The sequence below is a fragment of the Felis catus genome, chromosome B2, assembly GCF_018350175.1.
Source record: "Felis catus isolate Fca126 chromosome B2, F.catus_Fca126_mat1.0, whole genome shotgun sequence".
NCBI classification, from domain to species: domain Eukaryota; kingdom Metazoa; phylum Chordata; class Mammalia; order Carnivora; family Felidae; genus Felis; species Felis catus.
Genome location: NC_058372.1, coordinates 67,942,308 through 67,968,707, shown reverse-complemented (window position 1 = coordinate 67,968,707; position 26,400 = coordinate 67,942,308). Strand labels below are relative to the sequence as shown.

The window sequence follows — 26,400 nt, the reverse complement described above, 5'->3', positions numbered from 1 at the left end:
AAAACAAACTCATTTTAATTGATTAAAAAAAAAAAGTAGTAGGGGCACCTGGCTGGCTCAGTCGGAGCTGCATGTAACTCTTGATCTCGGGGTTATGGGTTCAAGTCCCAGGTTGGGTGTAAACACAAATAAACAAAAAAAAATTTTTTTAAAGTTCACTCAAAAAAACAAAAACAAAAACAAAAACACACAACATAGTAATTTAAATACTCATTCCTAATAGGATATACCTGACGGTGCCACCAAACACCAACAAGCAAACAGAAGGAAAAAAAATATTAATCATTTTATTAGTAATTATATTCGTATTGGTATTGTGAAACAATCTCGTAGGACAAAGCAAGTAAGTAATTAAGTTTAACATCATTAGGAAAAAAGACACTAAACCCAAAAGCCATTAAAGGAAAAAAGATCAATATTTTGACAACATAAGAAAACTTTTTATCCAAGGCAATAATCGTCAAAAGCAAATGCAAAAGACTAGTCAAAAAAAATGGTTTAAACTATTAGCAGATAGTATCACAGCAAGGGGCCAAATTCTCCAAAAGACTCTATTTCATCAATCCATGAAACCATTATAAGACACGTATCATTGTAAATACAAACGTGCAAACAAATTTTTCTAAATGAACTATGTCATGCCATTATTATTATGCATCTAGATAGATTTCAGAGATGTCAAAAAAGTGTTAGACTCAATATAGTAAGAATTGATATGAATCAATAATATTCTATAGACTAAATTAAAAAAATGAGCAAAGATACTGACAGTTATCAAAAATGAAAAATAAATGGACTACACATATGAAAACACATTTAACCTTACTCATCATAAAAGAAATGCAAATTAAGACTATATTGAGAGATGCCTGGGTAGCTCAGTCAGTTAAGCGTCTGACTCTTGATTTCAGCTCAGGTCATGGTCTCATGATTTGTGAGATTAAGCCCCATCTGAGGCTGCACTGACAGCACAGAGCCTGCTTTGGGATTCATTCTCTCTCTCTCTCTCTCTCTCTCTCTCTCTCTCTCTCTCTCTCTCTCTCTCTGATTCTCTCTCCCTCTTCCCGCCTCCCCCACTCACTTTCTCTCTCTCTCAAAATAAACTTTAGAAATATATACATATAAAAATCTTCTTTTGAAGTATTAGTTTTTAGTATACAACCTAAAAAAATTACCAAAAAAAAAAAAAAATCAGAAAAGCAACACTTGCCTTTTTTCCTTTTGAGGTCTCAGAATCCTCATCTTCACCCACACTGAGTAGATTTGCCTCACTACACAGAAAACAAGGGGGAAAAAACCTTAAGTGACAATTACAACCCATACATTAATTCAGAAGTTTTATTCTCTTTGCTCACCTAATTCAGGGATCAGCAAATGTTTCCTATAAAGGGCCAGAGAGTAAACATGGTCTTTATACCAACTACTCTGCCATTTTGGTATGAAAGCAGCCACAGACCACAGGTGTGGCTGTGTTCCAGTAAAACTATTAACAAAATCTAATGATGGGCCAGATTCAGCCAATGGGCCATCGTTTGTTGCCCTTGCTATAAATGAACATATAATTTTTGTTTTCCTAACTGTAGATTCCATTTACAGTCACTCATTTTTCCTTTCTGTCTTGGATTTAAAATTAGGGGAAAAGAACAGAGAAACAAAATAGAGAAAAAGCTGGTAAGAAAACCTTAGCTGATATAAAGAAAGTAATTCCAATGGTGTTACCACAGTAAAACAGTTACACCTTTGCAACTCCTGGAAATATCAACACTTTAGAATCACTGGCCTGAGACTCTAAAAGATCAGACTGATATATCTGTTTAATCTCAAAATATTAAAAAAGCTGAAGCTCCTAAGGATCCTCTTATAATGATAAACCAAAGAGTATGATTCATAAATGAAATATACAGAACAAGTAATATAATCATGACAAATCTAACAAAGAAAGTCAAAATACATTCTTCTAAAGACAACTGTTAACCTATTTTTAGTAAAATCTTAGTTATTTATAATAAAAATGTAAAATATTTGTTTCATTGCTGTTTATACACATCCCAACTTTTTTACTAGTAAAAATTCTCTTTTTTCCAAAACATTTTACAAAAATATTTAAAAGGTGGTATACTTTCTACTCAATTTTGGATCTAATTCAAAATTTTCAAAATTACATAAGAAAAATATATTTATAGTGATAAAATATAAAACTAATATTATATATATAATTATAATAAAATACTTGTATTTTATCTATTATATAATAATAAAAGACAGGAGAGAAAGATGACCACAAAATACCAATTTTAGGTGAAAACCTTACCAGTTCGAAGTTCTCCTTCGAATAAAAGTTTACAGTCAGTTCAATATCTCATAGATGAAAACACATGAAAGTGGTAATGATGAATGGAGCTGTTGCCCAGACAGAAAAGTGAAGCACCTACAATATTTATTAGCCAATATCTTCTGAATGACTTTTTGTGTAGAAATTTTTAAAAATACTTATAATTTGGTAGAACTCCTTGTATATATTTATGTATCTCTGAATTTGTTCTGGCCCAGTGGAAAACCAGATCAACAAACCAAGGCACCTAATAGCAATGGTGACTTTGTAATACAAATCTCATGATATGCAAAAGGTTGTATTAAAACTATCATTTAAATTTTACAAAGCAGTCATTCTAAGCACACTAACAAAGTGTAATAACTACTCTGTTTAACTTTTGCCTGAGTTAACATCTGTGTTTATCATTTATATAGTTTCTGCTTTCTCTGGTAGTAATGTGATCTAAGATGGATAGGGCAACTGGGAAGAAAGATACACTATAGGACTTAAACTTTCACAAAAAACTCAGGGGTCTTAATGTGGGTTCACTTACTCATGATAAAACAGTAGCTTTTCAAATCAGAAATGTTATTTAAAAAAAGGAACAATTTCTTTAATTGAAAATCTTTAATGATCAATTTTTAATAAGCTTACATGTATTACATGCACATAATCATTTCAAAAGACACATAATCATTCACATGCACATAATCATTCAAAAGAGAAATGAAAAATCAAAATTATTTAATAAAAATCTGCTTTTTCTTTCCTTGATGCTACTATAAAAGATGTTTTCTTAAGAATACCATACTCTTAAAAATACTTCCATGGAATATAAATCATTTTTCAATGAAATGTCATTCTTATAAAATATGTGACGGAAGAAAAAAAGTTCTTACTCTTTATCTGTATCTCCTTCGCTTTCGTCTCCATGATCAAAGCTCCAATTATTTTTAAAACCTCCATCTCTCTTAGATTCTGATCTAGCCAAAGCTGAAATAAAACAGAGATAAATATTCATTAACAAAGCTATTCGATATGAAATAAAATTTAGCATTTCTCAAGCTCTTTGATTAGTCTAGATGTTTCCTTAATTTTCTTGCTTTTTGAATATTTCTTATAAACATCTCATCTCCAAAATGAAAAAGAACACATTAAAATCTGTTTCTGCTAATTTACAGTTGTCCATATGCATGAGTTTGTTACCAAGAAGAAACTCAAATTGGTAAGATTTGATACAATAAAAACAGAGGCGGAGCATATGAGTATGTATAAAATATATAAAAACCAACCCTGTATGTCCATATTTGATCACTGATCAAATTACTACCTGTTACTTTGTTATTTTGTTTATAAATCATTTATGAGAACTATATCCAGACACTAGCCTTTTCTTTACTTCAGTCAATCATCTCTGCCTTTTAACAGAAGAGAAATCAGTGTTTTCTGCGATGACAATATGGTGAACTCAATGTCCAGGAAAATCCTCTAGATCAGAACACCACATATACTCATGACGAGTTCTAAAATTTTAAGTGGGTGGCTAAAACCCTCTGAAACCATAAACAACCAGAAAGTGGGAACTGAGAGATAAATGAGTTCTGAAGCTGGCATTTGTCTCAGAGTCAAAAACCTGATGGCCTAGATCCTGGGCTTTAAGATCAAGTTTGGGATGCCAGCAAGATGAGAGGTTAAACTGATGACCAGAAGATCTGAAGGGCAACCTTAAAATTAGGTGAACTAGGAGAAAAAAAGAAACTGAAAGAAAGTAGGAATAATTCTGATGTCTTTCCTTTGCTCTGGGTTTTTAGGTTAAACTGATGACAAAGTGTATTTATCTCATGGTTAGGGAATTCCTAACCACAAGCTCACAATTACTCAGGTTTGGGACCAGAATTTTCATAACCATAACCTACAGGACCCAGGAAAGTCTATAATTAAAACAGTCTCACAAGAGGCTGAGTATCACTAGATGTTGGAAAAATGCAAATCAAAACTATAATGAGATACTCAGTCATTAGGATAGCCATTATTTTTAAAAAACATAAAATAGTAAGTGTTGGTAAGAATGTGGAGAAACTGGAAATTCTGTGCATCGCTGGTGGGAATGTAAAACAGTGCAGCCACCATGGGAAGTTCGGCAGTTCCTCAGAGTTAAACAGAATTACCCTATGTTCCAGAAATCTCATTTCTAGGTTTGTACCCAAAATAACTGGGACAGCACGGACTCTGATACTTACACACCAACATTCATAGTAGCATTAATCACATAGCCAAAGGTGAAAACAACTCAAATGTCCAGCAAAAGATGAATAAATAAATGTTCTGTGTATATATGCATATACATACACACACAGAGGAATATTATTCAGCCATAAAGGAATCAAATTCTGATACATGCTACAACATGGATGAACCCTGAAAACATTACAATGAGTTAAACAAGCTAGCCATAAAATAACATATATTGTATGACTCCACTTATATTAGGTATCAAGGATAGGCAAATTCAGAAGCAGAAAGTGCGACAGAGGTTAACACGGGTTGGAGAAAGAAAAGAATGGAGAGTTATTTTTTTAATTGGCATATGGTTTTTGTTTGGGATGATGAAAAAGTTCTGGAAATGAATGGTGGTAATTATTGTACAACATTATCAAAGTACTTAATGACAATCTAAATTGTACACTTGAAAATGGTTAAAATTGTAAATTTTGTTATGTATATTTCTGCTACAATAAAAAACCATTTTTAAAGCCCCACCCTGCAAAAAGCCTCTATGTGACTAACAGAATCAAATATAAATCCTCTCTAAAAATTTCAATACAGCCTCAAAAAGAGTTTCAAAGAATAGGAGTTCACAACCAAAATTATGAAATGGGAAGGAAGAAGTCACTATGAGCAAATCTGAAACTTCTTTACATGTATACTGGGGTTGGACAAATAATAGCATATAATGGATGCAAGGTTTCTCCCTGTCAGAGAAAGAGGTTACAAATAAGCAACAGAAAAGAAAACCAGAATGAACTCTGTTTCTTCTAATGGTACTAGAGAAAGAGATATCAGTATGAATCCATATTTGTTTGACATATATACAGATAGGTAAAAGAACAAATATAGGCATGTCTTGTAGCATGGGTTAGTATACAGAACTAAGGCTCTCTTCTCTGAGAGGTCTAAAAAGCAGTGACAGCCTAGCGGCAACAAGTACACTTACAGCCAGATCCTGATTTTTAAATATCATTCTCTAATAAACGGAGCTCAGGCTCCTAGAAGAAATGACTGATTCTAAGGAGGGGGCAGGGAAAATACAAGATAAACCTGGAATATTCTGTATACTAGTAAATAAGGAGGTTCTTTTTCCAAAAAAAAAAAAAAAAAAAAAAAAAAAAGATGGGGGAATATCAAAAGGTTACAGAAGCCAAACTGAACCTCCCAATAGTTGAACAAGGGTGAAACAATTTTAGCAAAAATAAGCAACAGTATTGAATTATAACTCCCAAAAGTAAACAAATATTCACGAAGTCATACTGACATAAATGACTGAATGAATAAATAACTAAATGGGAAAAAGGGACATACTTTCCTTAAAAAAGAATTCCAAATGATATATGCACAAACTCTTTCCTATAAGAGATGAAACTTAATTCCCTTTCCCTTCAGTATAGACTGGACTTGGTAACTCACTTACAAGCATCGACTACAGAAAGGGAAAAAAGTCAATTGACAGTGATATCTGACAATCACTACCTCAGCCATAATTAAGGTTAAAATCAAAAGTGACGTCTTATTCACAGGATGTAGTATTTAATACGATGTGATGAAAATGCCACTTCAGCTCTGTGGTCTTCTTCCCAAAAACCCATAATGCCAGTTAATCATGAGAAAACATCAGATAAACTGAGAAACAGTCTACAAAATACCTGACTAGTATGCTTTTAAAAAGGAAGGAAAGATTAAGAAACTATTATAGATCAGAGGAGACTAAGGAGATGTAACGATCAAAATGCGGTATCCTGGATTGGACCTGGGAATAAGAAAAGGACATTAGTGAAATAACCAGGGAAGTGCAAATAAAGTCTGTAGTTTGGGTAATAGTATTATAGTTATGTTAATTTCCAAGTTTTTAACAAATGTGCTATGATCATATAAGGTGCCAACATTAAGAAAAAATGAATAGTATATAGAAACTATGACATCTTCGAAACCTGTCTATGAATTTAAAATTATTCCCCAAAAAGAACATTAAAAAATCAAAAGTAAAATGAACCTGTTTTAAAAAAAAGATGGTTAGGTTAAAGTTATGCTACCAAGACAGAAAAGGTAATTAAACTATAATGATTTCTAAGCTAATGAAGACTCATAATCGAGCAACTAGTATCCATCAACTAGGCAAAAAGGCCACGAGGCAGCAAAAAGTCAAGAAATGTTTATTATTTATGCACTAAAGGAACTAGGGTTCTAAACACACAATTCTAACACATCTAGTCATATGATTTCCCAATCCACAGATTAGAACCTCTAAATGTATAAATGAAAGAACAATCAACAGATTAGAACCTCTAAATGTATAAATAAAAGAACAATAACCTCGAGAAAGTGATTACTGCCAATAAAAAAAAAATAAGTTAGAAAAAACAAACACATTTTTAAAACATGAGTTTAGGGCAACTTACAGTAGGAGCAAAACCTTAAATCCTTAAAAGTCCTGGAGAGCATTTCACATTTCAATATCCTGCTATAGATGTTAGTAATAATGAGAATAGAAAATTATGTCCACTAAACTCCACTTACAAAATTAAGTGGAAGAAGAGATAAAGGTTAAGAAGAGATCCCAGTAAGTATCACACATCAAATAAATGCATTTTTCTCCATATGCTTCACTAAAATGACAGTAAAGGAAGGAGAGGAGAAAAAGTAGAAACCCTTAAGAACAAAAAGAAAAGCAAAAAGGAGATAACAGTAAATGAGAGATGTAACTAAACTGAAAGATGAAAACGTGATGGATGGGGAGGCACTGACTTAGTTGACTAGAGAAAACACACCTAAATACTTACAAGGGCACAAATATTACCAAACTGACACAAGAAGATTTGAACACTGCTGCATCAATAAAAGAAACTGAATTATTACAAGTATTTCCATAAAGAAATATTCAGGCCCAAAAGACCTCTCTAGTAATTTTTTTTTTTTTTTCGACGTCTATCTATCTTTGGGACAGAGAGAGACAGAGCATGAACGGGGGAGGGGCACAGAGAGAGGGAGACACAGAATCAGAAACAGGCTCCAGGCTCTGAGCCATCAGCCCAGAGCCCGACGCAGGGCTCGAACTCATGGACCGCGAGATCGTGACCCGGCCGAAGTCGGACGCTTAACCGACTGCGCCACCCAGGCGCCCCTCTAGTAATTTTTTTATACAGGTTATTTTTATTTCACAGTAAGTAATTTCATCCTATTTTTTAAGTAAACTCTACCCCCAACATGGGGCTCAATCTTACAACCCCAAGTTCAAGAGTCACATGCTCTAATGACTGAGTTAGCCAGGTGCCCCTATAGTAATTTCTTTCAAGCTTTTAAGAAAGAGCAACACATTTATTTTCCCAGAAAATAAAAGAAGGGGAAATACCCTGCACTGACTTCGCAAAGTAAGAGTATCTGGATTCCAAACCTGACAATGACACCCAAGGAAGGAAAATTACCACTCTCTCATGGAGACAAATATAAAATCCTAAATAAAATATCAGCAAATCAAATCCAGTAATATGTAAAGAAAAATATATACTAATAGAGCAGAGTTTATTCCAAAAGAATCAACATTTAAAAATCATAAATATAATTCACAAAACAAATACTTTGCAACAAACAGAAAACAGTAACAAATACTGTTTAGGGGCACCTGGGTGGCTCAGTCAGTTAAGCACCTGACTCCTGATTTTGGCTCAGGTCATGATTTCACAGTTCCTGAGTTAGAGCCCAGCGTTGGGCTCTGCGCTGACAGTGTGGAGCCTGCTTGAGATTCTCTCTCTGCCTCTCCCCTGCTTGTGTGTTCTCTCTCTCCTTCTCTTAACTTCTAAAAATTTCTTTAAAAATTAAAAACATAATTTTTAAAAATTTAATAAATACAGTAGACATTAATCCAACTACATCAATAATCACTCTGAACATCAATGGTTTAGGTGCACCAATCAAAAGACAGAGTTGTCAAAGTGGATCAAACAACAGACCCAACCATATGCCATCTACAAGAAACATACTTCAGACACTAAATAAACAAATGGACACATACAGATTAAAAGTAAACAGATGGGGAAAGATATACCACACTAACAATAATCAAAAGAAAGCAGGAGTAGCTATGTTTTCAGACAAAGCAGATGTAAAAGCAAGGAAAGTTATTAGACATAAAGAAAGGCATTACATAATGTTAACAGAGTCAATTTTCTTTAATTTTTTAATATTTATTTTTGAGAGAGAGAAAGCACACCTGTGCAAGTGGGCCAGAGAGAGAAAAGGCACAGAATCTGAAGCAGGCTCCAGCTCTGAGCTGTCAGCACATAGGCCGATGAGGGGCTTGAACCCATGAACCATGAGATTATGACCTGAGCTGAAGTAGGATGCTTAACCATCTGAGCCACCCAGGCACCCCAACAGAGTCAATTTTCAATGAAGACATAACAATCCCTAATATGTATGTACCTAACAACAGTGTTAAACTATATAAGGCAGAATCTAATAGAATTCCAAGAAGAAAACAGAAGACCTGTTATAATAACTGGAAACTGTAACATTCCTATATTAGAAATGGACTATGACAGTGGGCAGAAAATCACTGAGAACAAAGTTGAACTCAATAATACCACCAACCAACTGGAGATGATGGACATCTACAGACCACTTCTTCATCCAACAACACAAAAATACACATTTTTCCCAAGCTCACATGGAACGATTACTAAGACAGACTACATTCTGAGCCATAAAACACTTTAACAAATTTACAGAAACAGAAATCACACGTCTGCTCTGAGATCACAACAGGATTAAACTAGAAATCTATAAGTGAAAGGCTAGAAATCAACAAATGGAAATTTCCAAAATACGTGGAAGATTAAAACACCTCTAAATAACAAATGGATCAATGAAGAAACTTCAAAACAAATTTAAAAATATTTTGAACTAAATAAAAATGAAAGCACAACTTACCAAATTTGAGAGATATAGTGAAAGCAGTATACACAGGGAAATTTATAGCACTGAAAGCACGTATAAAGAAATATCTCAACTACATCACCTAAGCTTCTATCTTAGGAAGCTAGAAAAAGAGCAGTTCAAAACTGAAGCATAAGAAAATAAATAATACAAATTAGGGCATAAATCAATGAAACTGAATAGGGAATCAATCAAAAAAAAAATCAACAAAACCAAAATCTGGTTCTTTAAAGACTAATATAATCCATAAGCTGCCAGCCAGGCTAATTAAAAAGAGGGAAGACACAGGGATACCTGGGTGGTTCACTCAGTTAAGCATCCAACTCTTAGTTTCAGCTCAGTTGATCATCTCATGGTTCTCGGGATGAAGCTCTGTAGCGGGCTCCACACTGACAGCATGGAGCCTGCTTGGGATTTTCTTTCCCCCTCCCTCTCAAAATAAATAAACTTAAAAAAAAAAAAGCGGGGGGAGGGAAGACACAAATTACTAGTATCACAGATGAAAAAGGAACATCACTACAGATCTCATAGATATTAAAAGAATAAAGGAATAGTATTAACTCCACATCCAAATTTAATAACCCAGATGAAATGGACCACTTCCTTGAAAGATACAAGCTGCCAAAACTCACACAAAAAGAAACAAATGATCTACATAAGCTTCTATCAAAGAAACGTAATCAATAATTACTTTCCAAAACAGAAAACACCACGCCCAGACGGGTTCACTAGTGAATTCTACCAAATATTTATGGAAGAAATTGTATTAATTCTCTATTATCTCTTTCAGAAGATAGAAGCATTCTATGAGACCAACAGCACCCTAGCATCAAACCAGATAGAAACATTTACTAACAAATTGAATCCAACAATGTGTAAGAATTATGCACCATGACCAAATGGGATTTGTCCCAGCTTTGCTGGACTGGTTCATCATTCAAAAAGTAATGTAATCCATTTCACCAATAGGCTGAAAAAGAAAAGTCATACAATCCTATCGATAGAGGCAGAAAAAGCACTTGATGAAATTCAACTCCTATTCATGATTTTTAAAACTCAGTAAACGAGGAATACGGAGGAACTCCCTAAACTTAATAAGGAGCATCTACAAAAATCTACAGCCAACATCATACATAATGGTGAGAAACTGAAGCTTTTCCACTGAGATCAGGTACAAGGGAGGAATGACCTCTCATCATTCCTTTTCAATAACGCACTGGAAGTTTTGCTAATTCAATAAAACAAGAGAAGGAAAAAAGAGAGCTATAGATTGGGAAAGAAGAAATAAAACTTTGTTCAGAGATGATATTTCCACATAAAATCCAAAATAATCCATCAAAAAAAAAAATGCAACTAAAAAAAAAAAATTAAAAAAAAAGAAATGGGGCGCCTGGGTGGCGCAGTCGGTTAAGCGTCCGACTTCAGCCAGGTCATGATCTCGCGGTCCGTGAGTTTGAGCCCCGCGTCAGGCTCTGAGCTGATGGCTCAGAGCCTGTAGCCTGTTTCCGATTCTGTGTCTCCCTCTCTCTGTGCCCCTCCCCCGTTCATGCTCTGTCTCTCTCTGTCCCAAAAATAAATAAACGTTGAAAAAAAAAAATTTAAAAAAAAATGCATAACTAAGAAGTAATTATACTGTCTGAAGAATATAAGATTAATACAAAAAGGTCAATTGCTTTCCAATATACCAATAATAAAAAAGTGGAATTTGAAATTAAAAGCACAATACCACTTACATTAGCATGCCCCAGAATATAATACTTAGCTGTAAAGCTAACAAAATATGTACAAGAGCTATAAGGAAAACTACAAAACTCCAATAAATGTAATCAAAGTAGAACTAAATATCATGGATAGCACGACTCAATATTGTCAAGTTACCAATTCTTCCCAACATTATCTACAGATTTAATGCAATTGCAATAAAAATCTCAGCAAGTTATTTTGTAGATAGTGAGAAGCAGATTATAAATTTATGTGGAGAGGCTAAAGACCCAGAATAGCCAACACAGTATTTATGAAGAACAAATCTGGAAGACTAACACCACTCAACTTTGAGTCTTACTATAAAACTACAGTAATCAAGTCAGTGTGGTGTTGGCAAACGAATAGACAAATCAGTAGAAAAGAACAGAGAACCCAGAACAGACCCACGTGAACATAATTAGTTGATCTTTGACAAAGGAACAAATGCAATACAACGTAAGAAAAGTTAGTCTATTCAAAAAAATGGTGCTGAAACAACTGGACATCCACATGCAACAAAATGACTCTAGACACAAACCTCACATCCTTCAAAAAAATTAATTCAAAATGGATTGCAATGGAAAACTATAAAACTCCTACAACGTAACATAAGAGAAAACTTAAATAACCTTGAGTATGACAATGACTTTTTAGATACAACACCCAAGGCACAATCCATGAAAGAATTAATAAGCTGGACTTCATTAAAATTAGGCACTTCTGCTATGCAAAAGACAACATCAAGAAAATGAGAAGACAAACCAGGCTGGGAGAAAATATTTGCAAAACACACATCTGATAAAGGATTGTATCCAAAATATACAAAATACTCTTAAAGTCTTTTTAAAAAGAAAACAAATTTAAAAATGGGCCAAGGAGCACCTGGATGGCTCAGTCAGCTAAGCGGCTAAATTCATCTCAGGTCATGACCTTGTGGTTCGTGAGTTCAAGCCAAGTATCGGGCTCTCTGCTGTCAGCACGGAGCCCACTTCAGATCCTCTGTCTCTCTGTCTCTCTGTCTCTCTGTCTCTCTGTCTCTCTCTCTCTCTCTCTCTGCCCCTCCTGCTTGTTAAAAAAGGAGGAGGAGGAGGGGGGAGAAGGGGGAGGAGGAGAAAAATAGGCCAAAAGAGGGGAGGAGGGTTGCAGGACAGGCAAAATGGGTGAAGGGGAGTAGATACAGGTCTTCTATTGTGGAATGAATAAATCACAGGAATAAAAGGCACAGCACAGGGAATACAGTCAATAGTACCATAGGAGCATTGTATGGGGACAGACGGTAGCTACACTTGTGGTGAGCATAATAGATTTGTGGAATCACTATGTTATGCACCTGAAACTAATGTAACACCGTGTGTCAACTATTCTACAATTTTTTTTAAAAGGAAGGGGCCTTGGATATCTCAGTTGGTTGAGCATCCAACTCTTGATATCAGCTCAGGTTGTGAGATCAAGCCCCACGTCAGGCTCTGCCCTGAGCATGGAGACTGCTTAAGATACTCTCTCTCTCTCCCTCTCTCTCTGTCCTTCCCCCCACTTGCACACATGCATGCTCTCTCTCTCAAAATAAACAAATAAACATTAAAGGGGCGGGGCAAAGACCTTAACAGACACCTCACCAAAGAAGATAGAGATGACAAATAAGCACATGAAAAGATGCTCCACATCATCGGTCATCAGGGATATGCAAATTAAAACAATGAGAAACACTCCCATTAAAATAGCTAAAATCTGGAATACTGACAACATCAACTGCCGGTAAGGATGTACAAAAAGAATTCTCACTCATTGCTAGTGGGAACACAAAATGGTACGGTTTGGGATTTCTTACAAAACTACACATACTGTTACCATACAGCAAATACACTCCTTGGTATTTAACTTGGTATTTAAGGAGTTAAAAACTTACATCCACACTAACATCTACACACAAATGTTTATAGCAGTTTTATTTTAACTGCCAAAACTTGGAAACAACTAAGGTGTCCTTCAGTAGGTGAATGGATAAATTATGGTGCATTCAGACAATGGAATATTATTTCCCTAAGAAGGAATGAGCTATCAAGCCATGAAAAAACATGAAGAAAACTTAAATGCATAACTACATACTATATGATTTCAACTATATGACATTCTGAAAAAGGCAAAACTATGGGGACAGTAAAAAGATCAGTACTTGCCAAGAGTATTTTGGGGGAGGCAGGTTTAAAGAATGAATAGGTGGAGCACTGAATTTTATGGCACTGAAAATACTCCATATGATATTATGATGATGGATACAGGTCATTATACATCTCTCCAAACCCACAAATTATATACAACAGCAAGAGTGAATTACACTATATATATGAACTTTGGGTGATTATGCTGTGCCAATGTAGGTTTATCAATTGTAACAAATATACCACTCTGTTGGGAGATATTGATATGGGTGGAGGCTATGCACATGTGGGAGTAGAAGGTACATGGGAAATCTGTGTACCTTCCTCTCAACTTTGCTGTGAACCTAAAACTGCTCTTAAAAAAAAAGTCTTTAAAAAAATAAATAAGTAAATACTTTGCACGGTTAGGGAAAAAAAAAAAGCCTGTTTTGGTTTTTTTTCCAATTTCACTGAGATGTAATTGTCATATAACACTGTATAAATTCAAGGTGTACACCATAATAACTTGAATTACATATATTGTGAAATGATCACCACAATAAGTTCAGTTAACATCCAACACTTAATAGAGATACAAAACAAAAAGTTATTTTCCTGGTGATGACAACTCATCACATAAGAGAACTCATGAGAACTTTTTTCTTGTGATGATCTACTGTCAACAACTTAAAAAAAAAATACCATACAGATGTTAACTAGAGTCATCATTTTGTACATTAAATCCTCAGTACTGGAAGTTTGTACCTTTTGACCACCTTCTCTAAGTCCCCAACCCTCACCTCACTTCCTGCCTCAATAACCACAAATCTGATCTGTTTAAGATTCCACATATAAGTGAAATCATACAGTATTTGTCTTTCTCTGACTTCTCTCACTTAATATAATGCCCTCAAGGTTCATACATGTTGTCTCAAATTGCCAATGTCCTTGATTTTTATGGCTGAGTAATATTCCACAGTATGTATGTATATGACTATATATATATATATGTTTATATATATATATGTATGTATGTATGTATATGACTATATGTATGTATATGACAGTATGTATATGACTATTTCTTTATCCATTCCTGGTCAACGGATCTTAGGCTTTTTAAATGTCATGGCTATTATAAATAATGCTGTGAACATCTGGGTGCAGCTATCTTTTTGGTACTTTTTTCTTAAGTTTTTACATAGTGTAATATTAATTTCACTTGTATAATATAGTGATTCCACACTTCCATACAACACCTGGTGCTCATCACAAGTGTACTCCTTAATCCCCATCACCTATTTCACCCATCCCTCCATCCATCTCCCCCCTGACATTGTTTCCTTCGATACATTCCCAGAAGTGGAATGATGAATGATGTTGAGCACCTTTTCATGTACCTGTTGGCATCTGTATGTCTTCTTTGGAAAAATGTCTATTCAAGCCCTTTGTCCATTTTTAATTGGATTATTTGGGGGGTTTGGTAATGAGTTGTAGGAGTTCTTTATATATTTTAGATATTGATCCCTTATAATATAAGACTTACAAATACTTAATAAAGTCTTTAAAATACTTTTTCAGTATAAAGAAAACATAATATATACACTATAAATAGACTTCCAAATTCTGTTAACCCAGCCTGTATACCTGACTGGCATTCTCCTGCTGCCATAAAACTAATAAAACAAAAAAGTTATAATACAAAGGACCAATAAGACCAAAGGATTTCTTACATCACGAAAAGCACAAGCCATTGGGGAAAAAAACAACAAATGACTACATTACATTAAAAAATTCTGTTCAAGGGTCTCCTGGGTGGTTCACTCTGTTAAGTGTCTAACTCCTGATTCCGGCTCCAGTCATGATCACACGGTTTGTGAGATCAAGTCCCCTATCGGGTTCTGTGCTGACAGCACGGAGTCTGCTTGGGAGCGCTCTCTACCCCCTTCTCTCTCTGCCCCTCCCCTATTTGCATGCACGCTGTCTTTCAAAATAAATAAAAAATAGAAATAAAAAATTCTGTTCACAAAATTATTCATTAAAAAATAAGTAATAATTTCATAAGATGTATGTTTAATCCATAAATTCAGTGAAAGTTTTTTATCCAGAGTATATAATATAGAACTCCAAAATTCCAAGAGAATGCCTATTTTAGGCAGAAGAGATGAATGAATTAAGAACAGAAACACATACACACAAAAACAAAAGCACAAAAAGAAACTCATAGTATATTTTGTTTACTTTACTCAAGAGCCCGAAGCTCACAGAACAGGGATTAGCTCCAGCTTGGCACTCAATATTTTTTGAATGTTCAATGAACAAGGAGTATTTTTTTTTTTAATTTTTAGTATTTTCGAAAGAAGGAGAAAGAGAGAGAAAGAGTGTGTGCCAGCGGGCGAGGGGCACAGATAGAGGGAGACAGAGACTTGGAGGCAGACTCCCTGCTATCAGCGCGAAGCCTGACCTAAGGCTGTAACTCATGAACCATGAGATCATGAGCCAAAGTCAGATGCTCAATGGACTGAGCCATCCAAGTACCCAGGAATATATATGTTTTTTAATGAGCAATAAAGATAATCTCACTACAGACCAGAATATTATAAATTAAAACCACCATCTGATAACCCCATCAGACTGGCAAAAACTAAAACATCAAACATTATGAAGTGGGTGATGATGTGTATAACTGGAAAATTTAAAAACTGTTAATCAAACCGCTCTGGAGACCAATTTGACAATATCTACATAAAGCTGGAACTGTACATGACCCAATGATTCCATCGCTTAAGGGATACACTAGATCAGGTGTCAGTGAAGTATGGCCCAGCTAAATATGGGCTACTGCCCGTTTTTATGAGACCTAAAAGCTAAGATGGCTTTAACATTTTTAAATGGTTGAAGGGAAAAAAAAATCAAAACAATGTTTCATAACACATAAAAATTATAAAAAAATTCAAATTTGAGTGTCCATCAAGTTTTACTGGCACACAGCCACATTTGTTTACTTATGTCTCATCTATGACTGCCTTCTTACTAAAATAGCAGCATTGAGTAATTGGAACAGAGAGTGTTCAGACTGCAAAGTGTAAAAACATTTACTATCTGGCCCTTTAAACAGAAAGTTTGCTGACCTCTGCCCTACAGAAACACACACACACACACACACACACACACACACACACACACACACGAACAAGGAAATGTACTTTTAAAAGATTTCATAGTAGCAATATGAAACATATGAAGGTATACATAGTAGCAATGTATGTAATAATAAAAAGGTGGCTACAACCTAAACTTCTACAAATGGGAATGTATAAATAAACTGTAGTATATCCATACTATGAGATACTAATTGACAATGAAAATGGAAGTTCTTATCAATATTAATCCCTCAAACAATGCTGTAAGAATGATAAGCAAGTTGCGGAAAAATACAGAACATAACTCATATTCTAAACCATGCAAGATAATTTACACGTGCACACGCACGTGTGGGTGCGCACGCACACACAGACACACACACACACACACACACACACACACACACACACACACACACACAGTTTAGAGATACATACATAAAGAGGAAAGTACAAAGAAATGCATGGGAAAGATAACTACCAAATTAAGAATGGTAGTTACCCCTGGAGGTAGGAGGATGCAAAAACGATAGGGTTTACCCCAGCTTCTACTATACTGGTAATGTTTTCTTTCGGCTAGTAAGCAGAACATGAGTTTTTGCTATACTATTCTTCATATTTCACATAGATATAAAATATTTCCTAATAACTTTTAAACTATCACCATAACGTTTTACAATAATGAAAATAGGATAATTTTTTTAAACTTGAAACTTCTGCAACTGACAAATGTAAAAGCAGTAAAATATAAAGAGGAATTAAATGTCAATGTCAGAAAATCTCAATAAAGCAATTTCAGGTGGCTCTGTAGCACTATCGCCCCAGTCTTTCTTAAGAACTTGTCAGGATCCTCCAAAGACAGTTCTATTGGAGCTCCAAGCACCATGTTACAGGTACCCTGCTGAAGAGACCAGGTGAAGAGGCCTTTACACTACATGGAAAGAGAAGGGTCCACCTTTCCACATCTACTAGAGTCAAGACATTTGAATGAAGCCATCTTGGAACCTCCAGACCAGGGACATATGTTATGTAAGGAAGAATCACCCAGCTGAGGTGACTTTCTCAAATCCTTAATCTATAAAGCCTTTGTACTTTTGAACAGAAAACAGACCAATAGATTATCCAAAACTATCTCAAAATGAAGTCTAAATATATTATATTCTTGGGAGTGATATTAAATTAGATTTCTCAGGAGTCACCAAAACCACATACTCTTTGCATCAGGATGGAGCTACTACTGCTCAGTATTCTTTGTTTATCTACTTCTTTGTTCCATTCAGTGGATTTCTACAGACCTTTTGGCAGGATGCCAGCATACAGTTAGTTCTGTCCAAGGTCTTTATCAGGCAGCTGTTTGGTGCTACTGGTGTTTCTGGAAGCTCCTTGATCTTCTATAGAACAGAAATATCAAGCAGTGGTATCTTATCCCCAAGTAATACAGGTGGTTCTATCTTTACAAGATAGAAAAAATTCAGTTATCTCTAAAAATTCAGTTATCTCAAGCTGATGCACACAAAGTTCCAAAGTCAGGAAATGAACAACTCAGAAATGACTGTAAGAGACAAACAGCGCCAAAGAAAGGTGAGACGATCATCAGGGTAAGAGAGGAATTCAGTATCCAGGGAGATGGACCAATGACATTTTAATTCTGAACATGAAATGCATAATTCAACAAGGAAAAAACTGACAGAAAAATTAGACGGTAAACCTGAGAAACAGGCAAAGCTTGTAAATGGTGAAGACAAAGGAGACTCAAGAGTCGGTACTCAAACTGGGAAGGAAATGCTGATGAAGACTCCCAGACTTAATCGCTATTATGACAAAACTAAATCATTCTTTGATAAAATCTCCTATGATATTATAGAATGGAGACCAACCTAGGCTGAAGAAAGATCGAATGCCAAAATATTTGGAATTCCACTTCATCCAAACAGTGGTCATAGGAGTTATAGAGGCAGAGTCAACAGAGGTCATGATGGTGAAGAGGTAGTATCTTCACCATGTTTTCACAATTTAGTGGCAGATTCATATACAGGAGGTAGTGGGGTAGAAAGCTTGCAGATTTTTGAATGAGGAAAGACAACAAAGTTATTACATAGTCTACAAACAGGTCTCAGGGAATTTCTAGCTCTTCATTAGATTGCCATTTGGTTTCAATCTTTGCAAAAAATGAAGAAGTGAATTTACTATATGCTGGACACACACACTGGCTTTTTTTGTTGTTGTTCTCCCTACTCTATTTCAAAGACTATAATGCAGTTAATATGAGAGGGGGGGAAAAACCATACTAAAAAGCAAACATGAAATGTATTTGAAATAGCCAAAAACCTCCAAAAGCAAGATCAGAATATGGTTTGTTGTATTGCTACTCAAGCTTGTAGCTTCAGATGTCCTCAAGGTAATTGTTGTTAACCTGCGACAAGGCAGAATGTCTAAACGTCTCCATGTGACCCCAATGATTGTACCAATTTTAGCAATGAAAGTCCTGTATCCTCAGGAGAAAGGGGTCCTAATTTTTGGTGATGGATGCAGAAAATTATGTAAAGTACAAAACCTAAGATAATCCAAAGAATAGGGCTAAAGAAAAACCATTTGTAATATCAAACAGATACTGCATAGATTATCTACCTTCCATACTTGTTGTCTTTTTTTTTTTTTAAGCTGATGTTGGCAATCATAATTTGCGGTTCATAATAACAGATTACCATCCATTGTTGCATCATTCCAAGCAATAGGACTTTAAGTATACAAGTTAAGTGGGTTATAATCATGATCATTAATAGTCTGCTGTCCTTGACTTTGTATATTAACTGTTGTGTTTTGTACGGAGATAGTGTTTAATTTTTAATACCATAAATAGTGTGACCACGTTTTCTAAGAGTTCAGGTAATGAAAATGAAAAAGACTACAATAACAACTCCAGCATGACCCAAACATCACCAAGTGAAAGAAAAAAGGAAAGAAAAATTTCTAACATTCTTCCTCTTTTCTTACTTACGCTTACCTGGATTCAGAAATTCTTGAATCAGTCCCTGATCAAAGAGAAGTCAAACCAATGACTGTTTATTTTGCTCTTTATACCTGTGAAACAAATTACAAATTGTGTGGCCTACTTTGTTCCATCTTCTGTAGCTTCCAACTGCCAAGAAATTAGAAACTTTTGGATCTCGTAAGAACTGTCATTTTCAAGTTTAAGCAATATTTTGTTTGGCTTTGTGAAAAGAATTAAAAAATATATACATACCAGGTAAATGGGAGAAGAAAGGTGGCTGTATAAAGATGGTTGCAAATTCTTTGCCACTCTTGGCACTGAATGGTGGTCTACTTCCCTCCCCTTGAATCTGGGTTGATTCTGTGACATTTTTTGCCAATAGATGTGGCAGAAGTGACTGGGAAATTCCTGAAATTAAGCCTTAAGAGATCTGTGGCTCTTGTTCTTGTCCTCTTAGAGTGCCGCTTTTTCAATAACTGATAATTCCCCATAATTCCCTATTATTTTTCCTTCTCTTGTCTAGACCCCTCTCAAAGGGAAAGTAGGAAAGAGGAAGAGTGGGGAAGCAAAGGGATAAGGAAAGGAGGGAAGGAAGAGAGAAGGACATGCTGAAGGAAGTTAAGATTATATATGTCAGGTGCCAAGCTCCAGTTCTGATTTTCCCACCAAGTTGTTCTAGATCATATAACCCCTCTACAACTCTTGATTTCCTCAAATACTCAACATAGTTTTGTAATGGCAACAGAAACAATCAACTTATGGAAATGTAGACATGTAGACTATATAATTCCATTTCCTCCTTCCTCTCTGACTATAATATCAAGAACAATCTGCTAATGGGTGCCAGGTGGGCTCAGTCGGTAGCACATGCAACTCTTGATCTCAGAGTTGTTTGAGCCCCACGATGGGTGTAGAGATTACTTACTAGATAATAATAAAATAAAATAAAATCCAAAAACAACAAGCTAATACCTAGAAAAAGGTAGTAAGTGAAAGAAAAGTAAAAACTAGAATTCAAATAAAAACAAAGGCAATATGAAAGAGAAGGAAAGCAAGAAAAGGAAGTTCTTTTTCTCTGACTACTAAGAAAATCAATATAGCAATACCAAGTAACACATAGTGCTCAGGATTATATGCCCGGAATTGTTCTATTAAACATATCAACATATTTAATGTTCATGGAAAGTTTATGAGGTAACTTCAGTTACCATTCTTGGTTCACAGATATGAAAACACAAAAGTGGTGAGCCAAATGTTGAACCCTGGCAATCCAGCTTCTGAGTTCACACTCTCATTACATTTCTAATGATAATACCTTTTATGAAATCAACTCAACTGGGATAAAACCAGGAAATAAGCACACTTAAGTAAGGAGTAAATAAGGAATGATACTGTGATACAGTTTCTAAGAGTAGTCCTATCAACAGAAGAAGAAACAGGGCTAAATGGATAACTTTGTGGTGTGTTCCACTTAGCAGGTGGAAACTAAAGACCTTGCTCATATTCATGGAATGCCAATCATTTAGAAGAAATTGTGCTTTAGTTCAAGAGATCCTATGAAGTATTTATTTACAGTTCTCGGTAAAACTGACAAACTGATTGGGTTCTGAATTACACTTATATGTAAAATAAAAGTATGGTTAAGGGAAAATAGAAAACATTTTTCATTTGGAGATTTAATACATTTTGCTGGTATAGAGGGCAAAAGAGCAATAATTCAGCATCAGGCTTTTCAAGCTAGTGGTCAAAGTCCACAAAAGGAGTTGGACCCAAAGTAAAAAGGGAAACAAAGTAGTTACGTAGGTATATGTGTGTTTGTACACAAAAGGTAAGGCCAGGAAAAATGGGAGTAAATAATGGTGAAGCAATTAGTTGGTAAGAAAAAGGGGAAAAAAAAGGGAGAAAAAAGCTCTATTTGAGTAAGTGTAGTATAAAAAAAAAAGGAACAAATGAGAGAGCAAGTAGATTTGTTAAAGGTTCCACAGGGGAGATAAAGGGGGGGAGGGGGAGGGGGAGGAGAAGGAGGAGGAGAGGAAGAAGAAGAAGAGGAGGAGGAAGAGGAAGAGGAGGAGGAGGAGGAGGAGGAGGAGGAGGAGGAGGAAGAAGAAGAAGAAGAAGAAGAAGAAGAAGAAGAAGAAGAAGAAGAAGAAAGGGAGGGAGGGATGGAGGGGGAGGGGGAGGGGGAGGAAGAAACAAGAAGCTAGTTACCATCACCTTTGCCCTAAATTGATCTTGCTGATAATCTTTTGCTCTTCTCTAAAGCATCCTTTTCCATGTGGTAGCCAATGACCTTTCTGGGAACAAATCTGATAATGTTAACTCCAGTTTCATCTTGTACCACTCTCCTTGCCAGTACCACACTATCCTTTTAGTTCCCTAAACATGTCATGCTTTCTCTATTTTATTTCCTCAGCTTAGAAATCCTTCCCACCTTTCCTTCTCCTACTCATCCTTCAAAATGCCCTAATTAAATCAAATTCTTGTTATTATGAATAATTTATTTTGTTGTACCTGACAGCTGTAACTTTACATTTACAAGTGTGTTTATGTGACCATCAACTCTCCTCACTCAACTGGAAACTCCATGGAGAAACCACTTCTTTTTCCCCTTCAACACTGTGCCTCTCTCTCAGCATAGTACCTACAACACTGCAGTTGTCCAATAAATACCTGGTGAATGAATGAAGGAAAAGAGAATCCTGCCATGCTATTATCACAGGTAGAAAAGGGTATAAAACAACCTTAAGTTAATAGAAGAGAAAGAAATAGAGAGAAAAAAGAGTTCAATACAAGTTGGGTCCTAATTAAATCTTAGTAATTTCAGTGTGATACTATACTAAAAAATTAAGTACAATAGTAGCCAGTAGGTCTCCTTTTTTCTAATGAAGTCAGAAAAGGAAATAGAATTAACATTTTACTTCATTATAAGGAAATAGAACAGGCTTGTTAGTCTAGGGGTATGACTCTCGCTTTGGAAATAAAACATAATTTAGAACATGATTGACAAATAAGCATCTCAAACTTAATTCAACCAAAGCAGAACTATTAACTTCTCATTCCTCTACTACCAGTCTCCTCCATTTCAGTAAATGGAATTAACTCCCAAAACCTCCAACCAAAACCCTGGGGGTCATCTATGATCCCTCCCATTCTCTGATCCTCAATATACAATTTACCAAGAAGCCCTGTAAGCTTCTACATCCAAACATATCTTCAATCTACCCACTCTTCCCCAATCTCCAATGCTACCATTCTAATCCAAGATCCTCTTTTGGTTTTACTGAAGTAGAATTAATATACAATGTTATATTAGTTTCAGGTGTGCAACATATTGATTTAACAATTCTGTACATTACTTCAATGCTCACCACTACAAATGTAGTCACCATCTGTTACCATAAAACATTATTACAGTAATACTGGCTATATTCCCTATGCTCTACTTTTCACTTCTGTGGGTTATTTTATAATCTAAGTTTGTACCTCTTAACACCCTTTATCTATTCTAACCCCTCTATTTTAGACTACTCCAATATTCTAACTCATGTCCCTGCTTTTACTATTCCTCTACTCTAATTCATTCTACCCAAAGTGATTTTTTAAAAAGATAAATCATATCATGACACTCCTTAGCCCCAAACTCTTCAATGACTTCCCACTTCTTACAATGAAATAAAAATTCGTCTTGAATATTAGATCTGCTGCCTCCCTTTCTTATCATTCTCTCCTTTGCTTGCTACATTTCAGCCATAATGACCTCCTTTTTGTTTCAAAAATGGAACCATACAGCATCTCAAAACTTCACAGGCATCATCCTCTCTGCCATACTCTGAAGTGTCCTATAGTTAACATGTTACCTTAATTCAGGTGTCACCTCCTCGGGAGGGAGTTTACTGATTTTAATATTATGTAAAATAGCTTTTCCACTCCTTTATTGCTCTGTATATTCCTGTCTTTATCACACTGCTACCACCTTATTTCATTAACAACAAATTGTTCCAAGAGTAAGAAATACAATGGTGAAAAAACAAAGTCACTATTTTCACGGAGCTTATATTTTAGTAAGATTGAAAAACAAATTTATCAAGTGATAAGTGTTATGAAAAATAAAACAGAATAAGGGAATACCATGGGTTTGTATGTGTGGCAGCGGGACATTTTATGTAGGTCGTCAGGTCTGAGTAGACATGAACAAAGTGAAAAAGGGAACTTTATGAAAACATGGAGTAAAATTATTCTAGGGGCTTCTGGGTGGCTCAGTTGGTTAAGTGTCCAATTTCAGGTCAGGTCATGATCTTACGGTTGTGGGTTCAAGCCCTGAGTCAAGCTCTGTGCTGACTGTTCAGAGCTTGGAGCCTGCTTCGGATTCTGTCTCTCTCTCTGACCCTCCCCTGCTCGCACTCTGCCTCTCTCTCCCGCTCAAAAATAAACAAACGTTAAATTTTTTTTAAATTATTCTAAATGGATTTTTACTTATTTATTAATGCAGTACAATATATGAAAACCAGATATGAGAAACTGAAATCCTTGCTTTCCCTTATGCTCATATTCTAAACAAGTTACCATTTGCTTTCCTTATGAGAATGTTGAAGACAAGGTGAAACTCAAAATTATTATAACTGTACATTCCTAGACCCTTAAGTTAGAGCCAACTAAGAGCGATAGCTTGAAATTCACAATCAGCCCAATATTTGTTGGCTGTATTTATGCTCTTTCCATCCTTCCTATGTTCATCTAGTTAGAACTTAAACTGAACCAGAAGCCTATAGAAGTCCAAAAGTTACCTAAGTACAAAAATATAATCAATCATCTGCATACTGAATGTACTAAGTAAGCATCAGTAACAGTAAGACATCTTTGTTGGTTCCAATAGCAAAACAAAAAATAACAGCACACAACACCACCTGTAACACAAGTTGCACCACTCTCGGCCTCTAATAGATATCTATTCTGCCCAAACAAGAATGGAGGTAGAACAGAGGTAATATGAAATGAACCCAGAAAAACTTAGAAGCTTTCCACATCTTCCCACTAGGAATCCCATACAAAACTCCCATCACTTTTAAATAAAGGCTGGCTTGCATAGCCATGTAAGTGTTTCTTTTGTTTTTGTTTTTTTGCTTTGCTATACTCAAGGAAGAATTAAGAAAATTAAGATCTCTTTCCCTATCCACCTCTATTAGGCCCTATTTGTTCAGAGTAATATTGAGGACCTACTGTAGTCCAGGCACTGTTCCAGGTGCTGTTAATAAAACCATAAACAAGGCAATACCTATCCCTCCACACCCTCTTACAGAATACCTACACCACAGTTAAGATATATTTTCTTAATTGAGAAATGTTTCTGATCAATTATTTTTTTTAAAGATTGCTTATCTTGTATATGAAAATCAACTTTGTGAAAGTATCCAGCTAATCCTTTTTAACAATCACTGCACAGTAAGCTCATTTTTCTAAACATGTTTATAAACAATTTATATTTAATTTGGGATAAACACTGAACCCATACTCAAATTGAGCAATGCAAACACTCAAGTTCCTGGTCCACAGTCACAACGGATTTATCAGTATTTGAGAGTCCGTATTTATATGGGCAAGGAACCAATATTGTTACCCATTACCACCATTCCCAACAATAATAACACGCAGCTTTGCTTAAGACTTAGTCCACCTACAACAAATGTTTGGCTTTCCCTCACAAGTGAATAAAAATGGAACCACCCAAACTTTGTCTATTAGCTTTGGTGACCGTCCCCAAATTGACATTGCGAATCTCGTTCTATATTTTCAGATAAATTATGTTATAAAATATCTTTAGCAAAACATTTCGTGAGAACATCAGACATGGCCAGACTTAATCTGAATACTGGATGCAAAAGGAAGCCCGAAGCTCTGCGAAACAGAAAGAGCAGAGAGCGTACATGAAACATACCCAAGTAAAACTACCTCTCCCCTCCCTACTTAGGATTGGCCCCCAATTTCACCCAGCCTTAGCAATCTGAAACTTTCCATCAACACCAAACAAGATGCGACTGCCATCCGCTCTCCTCTTTAGGCCACCACCAAAAAATTTAAAATGTCAAAGACTTAACGCGTGCACTCTCAAGGGACACCCACCGACTCCAGCTCGCAGCAGTATCCACCCGCGCCCTCTCGGCCATGTCCGCCCCAGCCAAGCTCCTCGCACCGGCGGACTCGAACCCAGCGCGCTCGCAGCACATTCCCTCCCAGCCATCGCCCGGGCAGCTCCCGCCCCCCCAGCACCTCTGCCGCCCCCAAACCCACCCTGTGCGAATAACTGAATATCCGGAGACCAGGAGGGCCACACTTCCCCGTATTTCCCCCACCCTATCCCCTGCAAGGGCAGAAATAGGTGTACCTTCCAGAAAAGTAATCTCCCCTGCGCTGCCGCCGCTCTTGCCAGCCGCCATCTTCCTCCTCCCACGCCGCCTCCTTCTTAATCCATGGCCCACACCACCGCCGCGCTTGCCGGGATGAGGGGCCGCGCCGCAGGAGGGTAGCCGCCGCAGGGTTGCGGGCCTAGAACTCGGCCGTCAGGGGGGCGGCGCTCCCACGGCCAGATGGGCCTACACAAAAGCAGGCCAGGCGCTCCCGGGCCTATCCGCGGGCTGGCGGGTGGCAAGGCCCGCGGCCTGGACTTCTCCTCAGGCCCCTCCGGGGGAACGCGAGCGGCGGCGACGGCGACGGCGCTTCCCGGGCCCGGTTCCTCTCGGCCCACGACTCCCCATCCACCGCCTACCCAGGCCGCCTGAGACGCTTTCCCCAGCCGCGGGACCCAGGAAGAGAGGCTGAAGGCGAGCACACAAACACACCTCCCTTCGTCCCGGGCCGTAAAATGGCCGC

At 36.4% G+C, this 26,400-nt stretch overlaps 1 protein-coding gene across 8 annotated transcripts in view; it reads right to left on the bottom strand.

Moving 5' to 3' along the window:
* Positions 1-26,113, bottom strand: part of SENP6 (SUMO specific peptidase 6) — a 117,410-nt gene extending 91,297 nt beyond the window's left edge. For 7 of the 8 annotated variants that reach the window (XM_006931853.5, XM_045057753.1, XM_045057755.1 and 4 more), the window contains exons 1-3: positions 25,916-26,113; positions 3,214-3,307; positions 1,211-1,271 (exon numbers count right to left, since the gene is read on the bottom strand). In XM_006931853.5, the coding sequence (XP_006931915.1) occupies positions 1,211-1,271; positions 3,214-3,307; positions 25,916-25,967 (207 nt within the window). In that variant the 5' untranslated portion in view covers positions 25,968-26,113. Of the gene's footprint in view, positions 1-48; positions 267-1,210; positions 1,272-3,213; positions 3,308-25,915 lie in introns of those variants that run through there. The other variant, XM_019830873.2, reaches the window with a different exon arrangement.
* Positions 26,114-26,400: the final 287 nt, after the last annotated feature.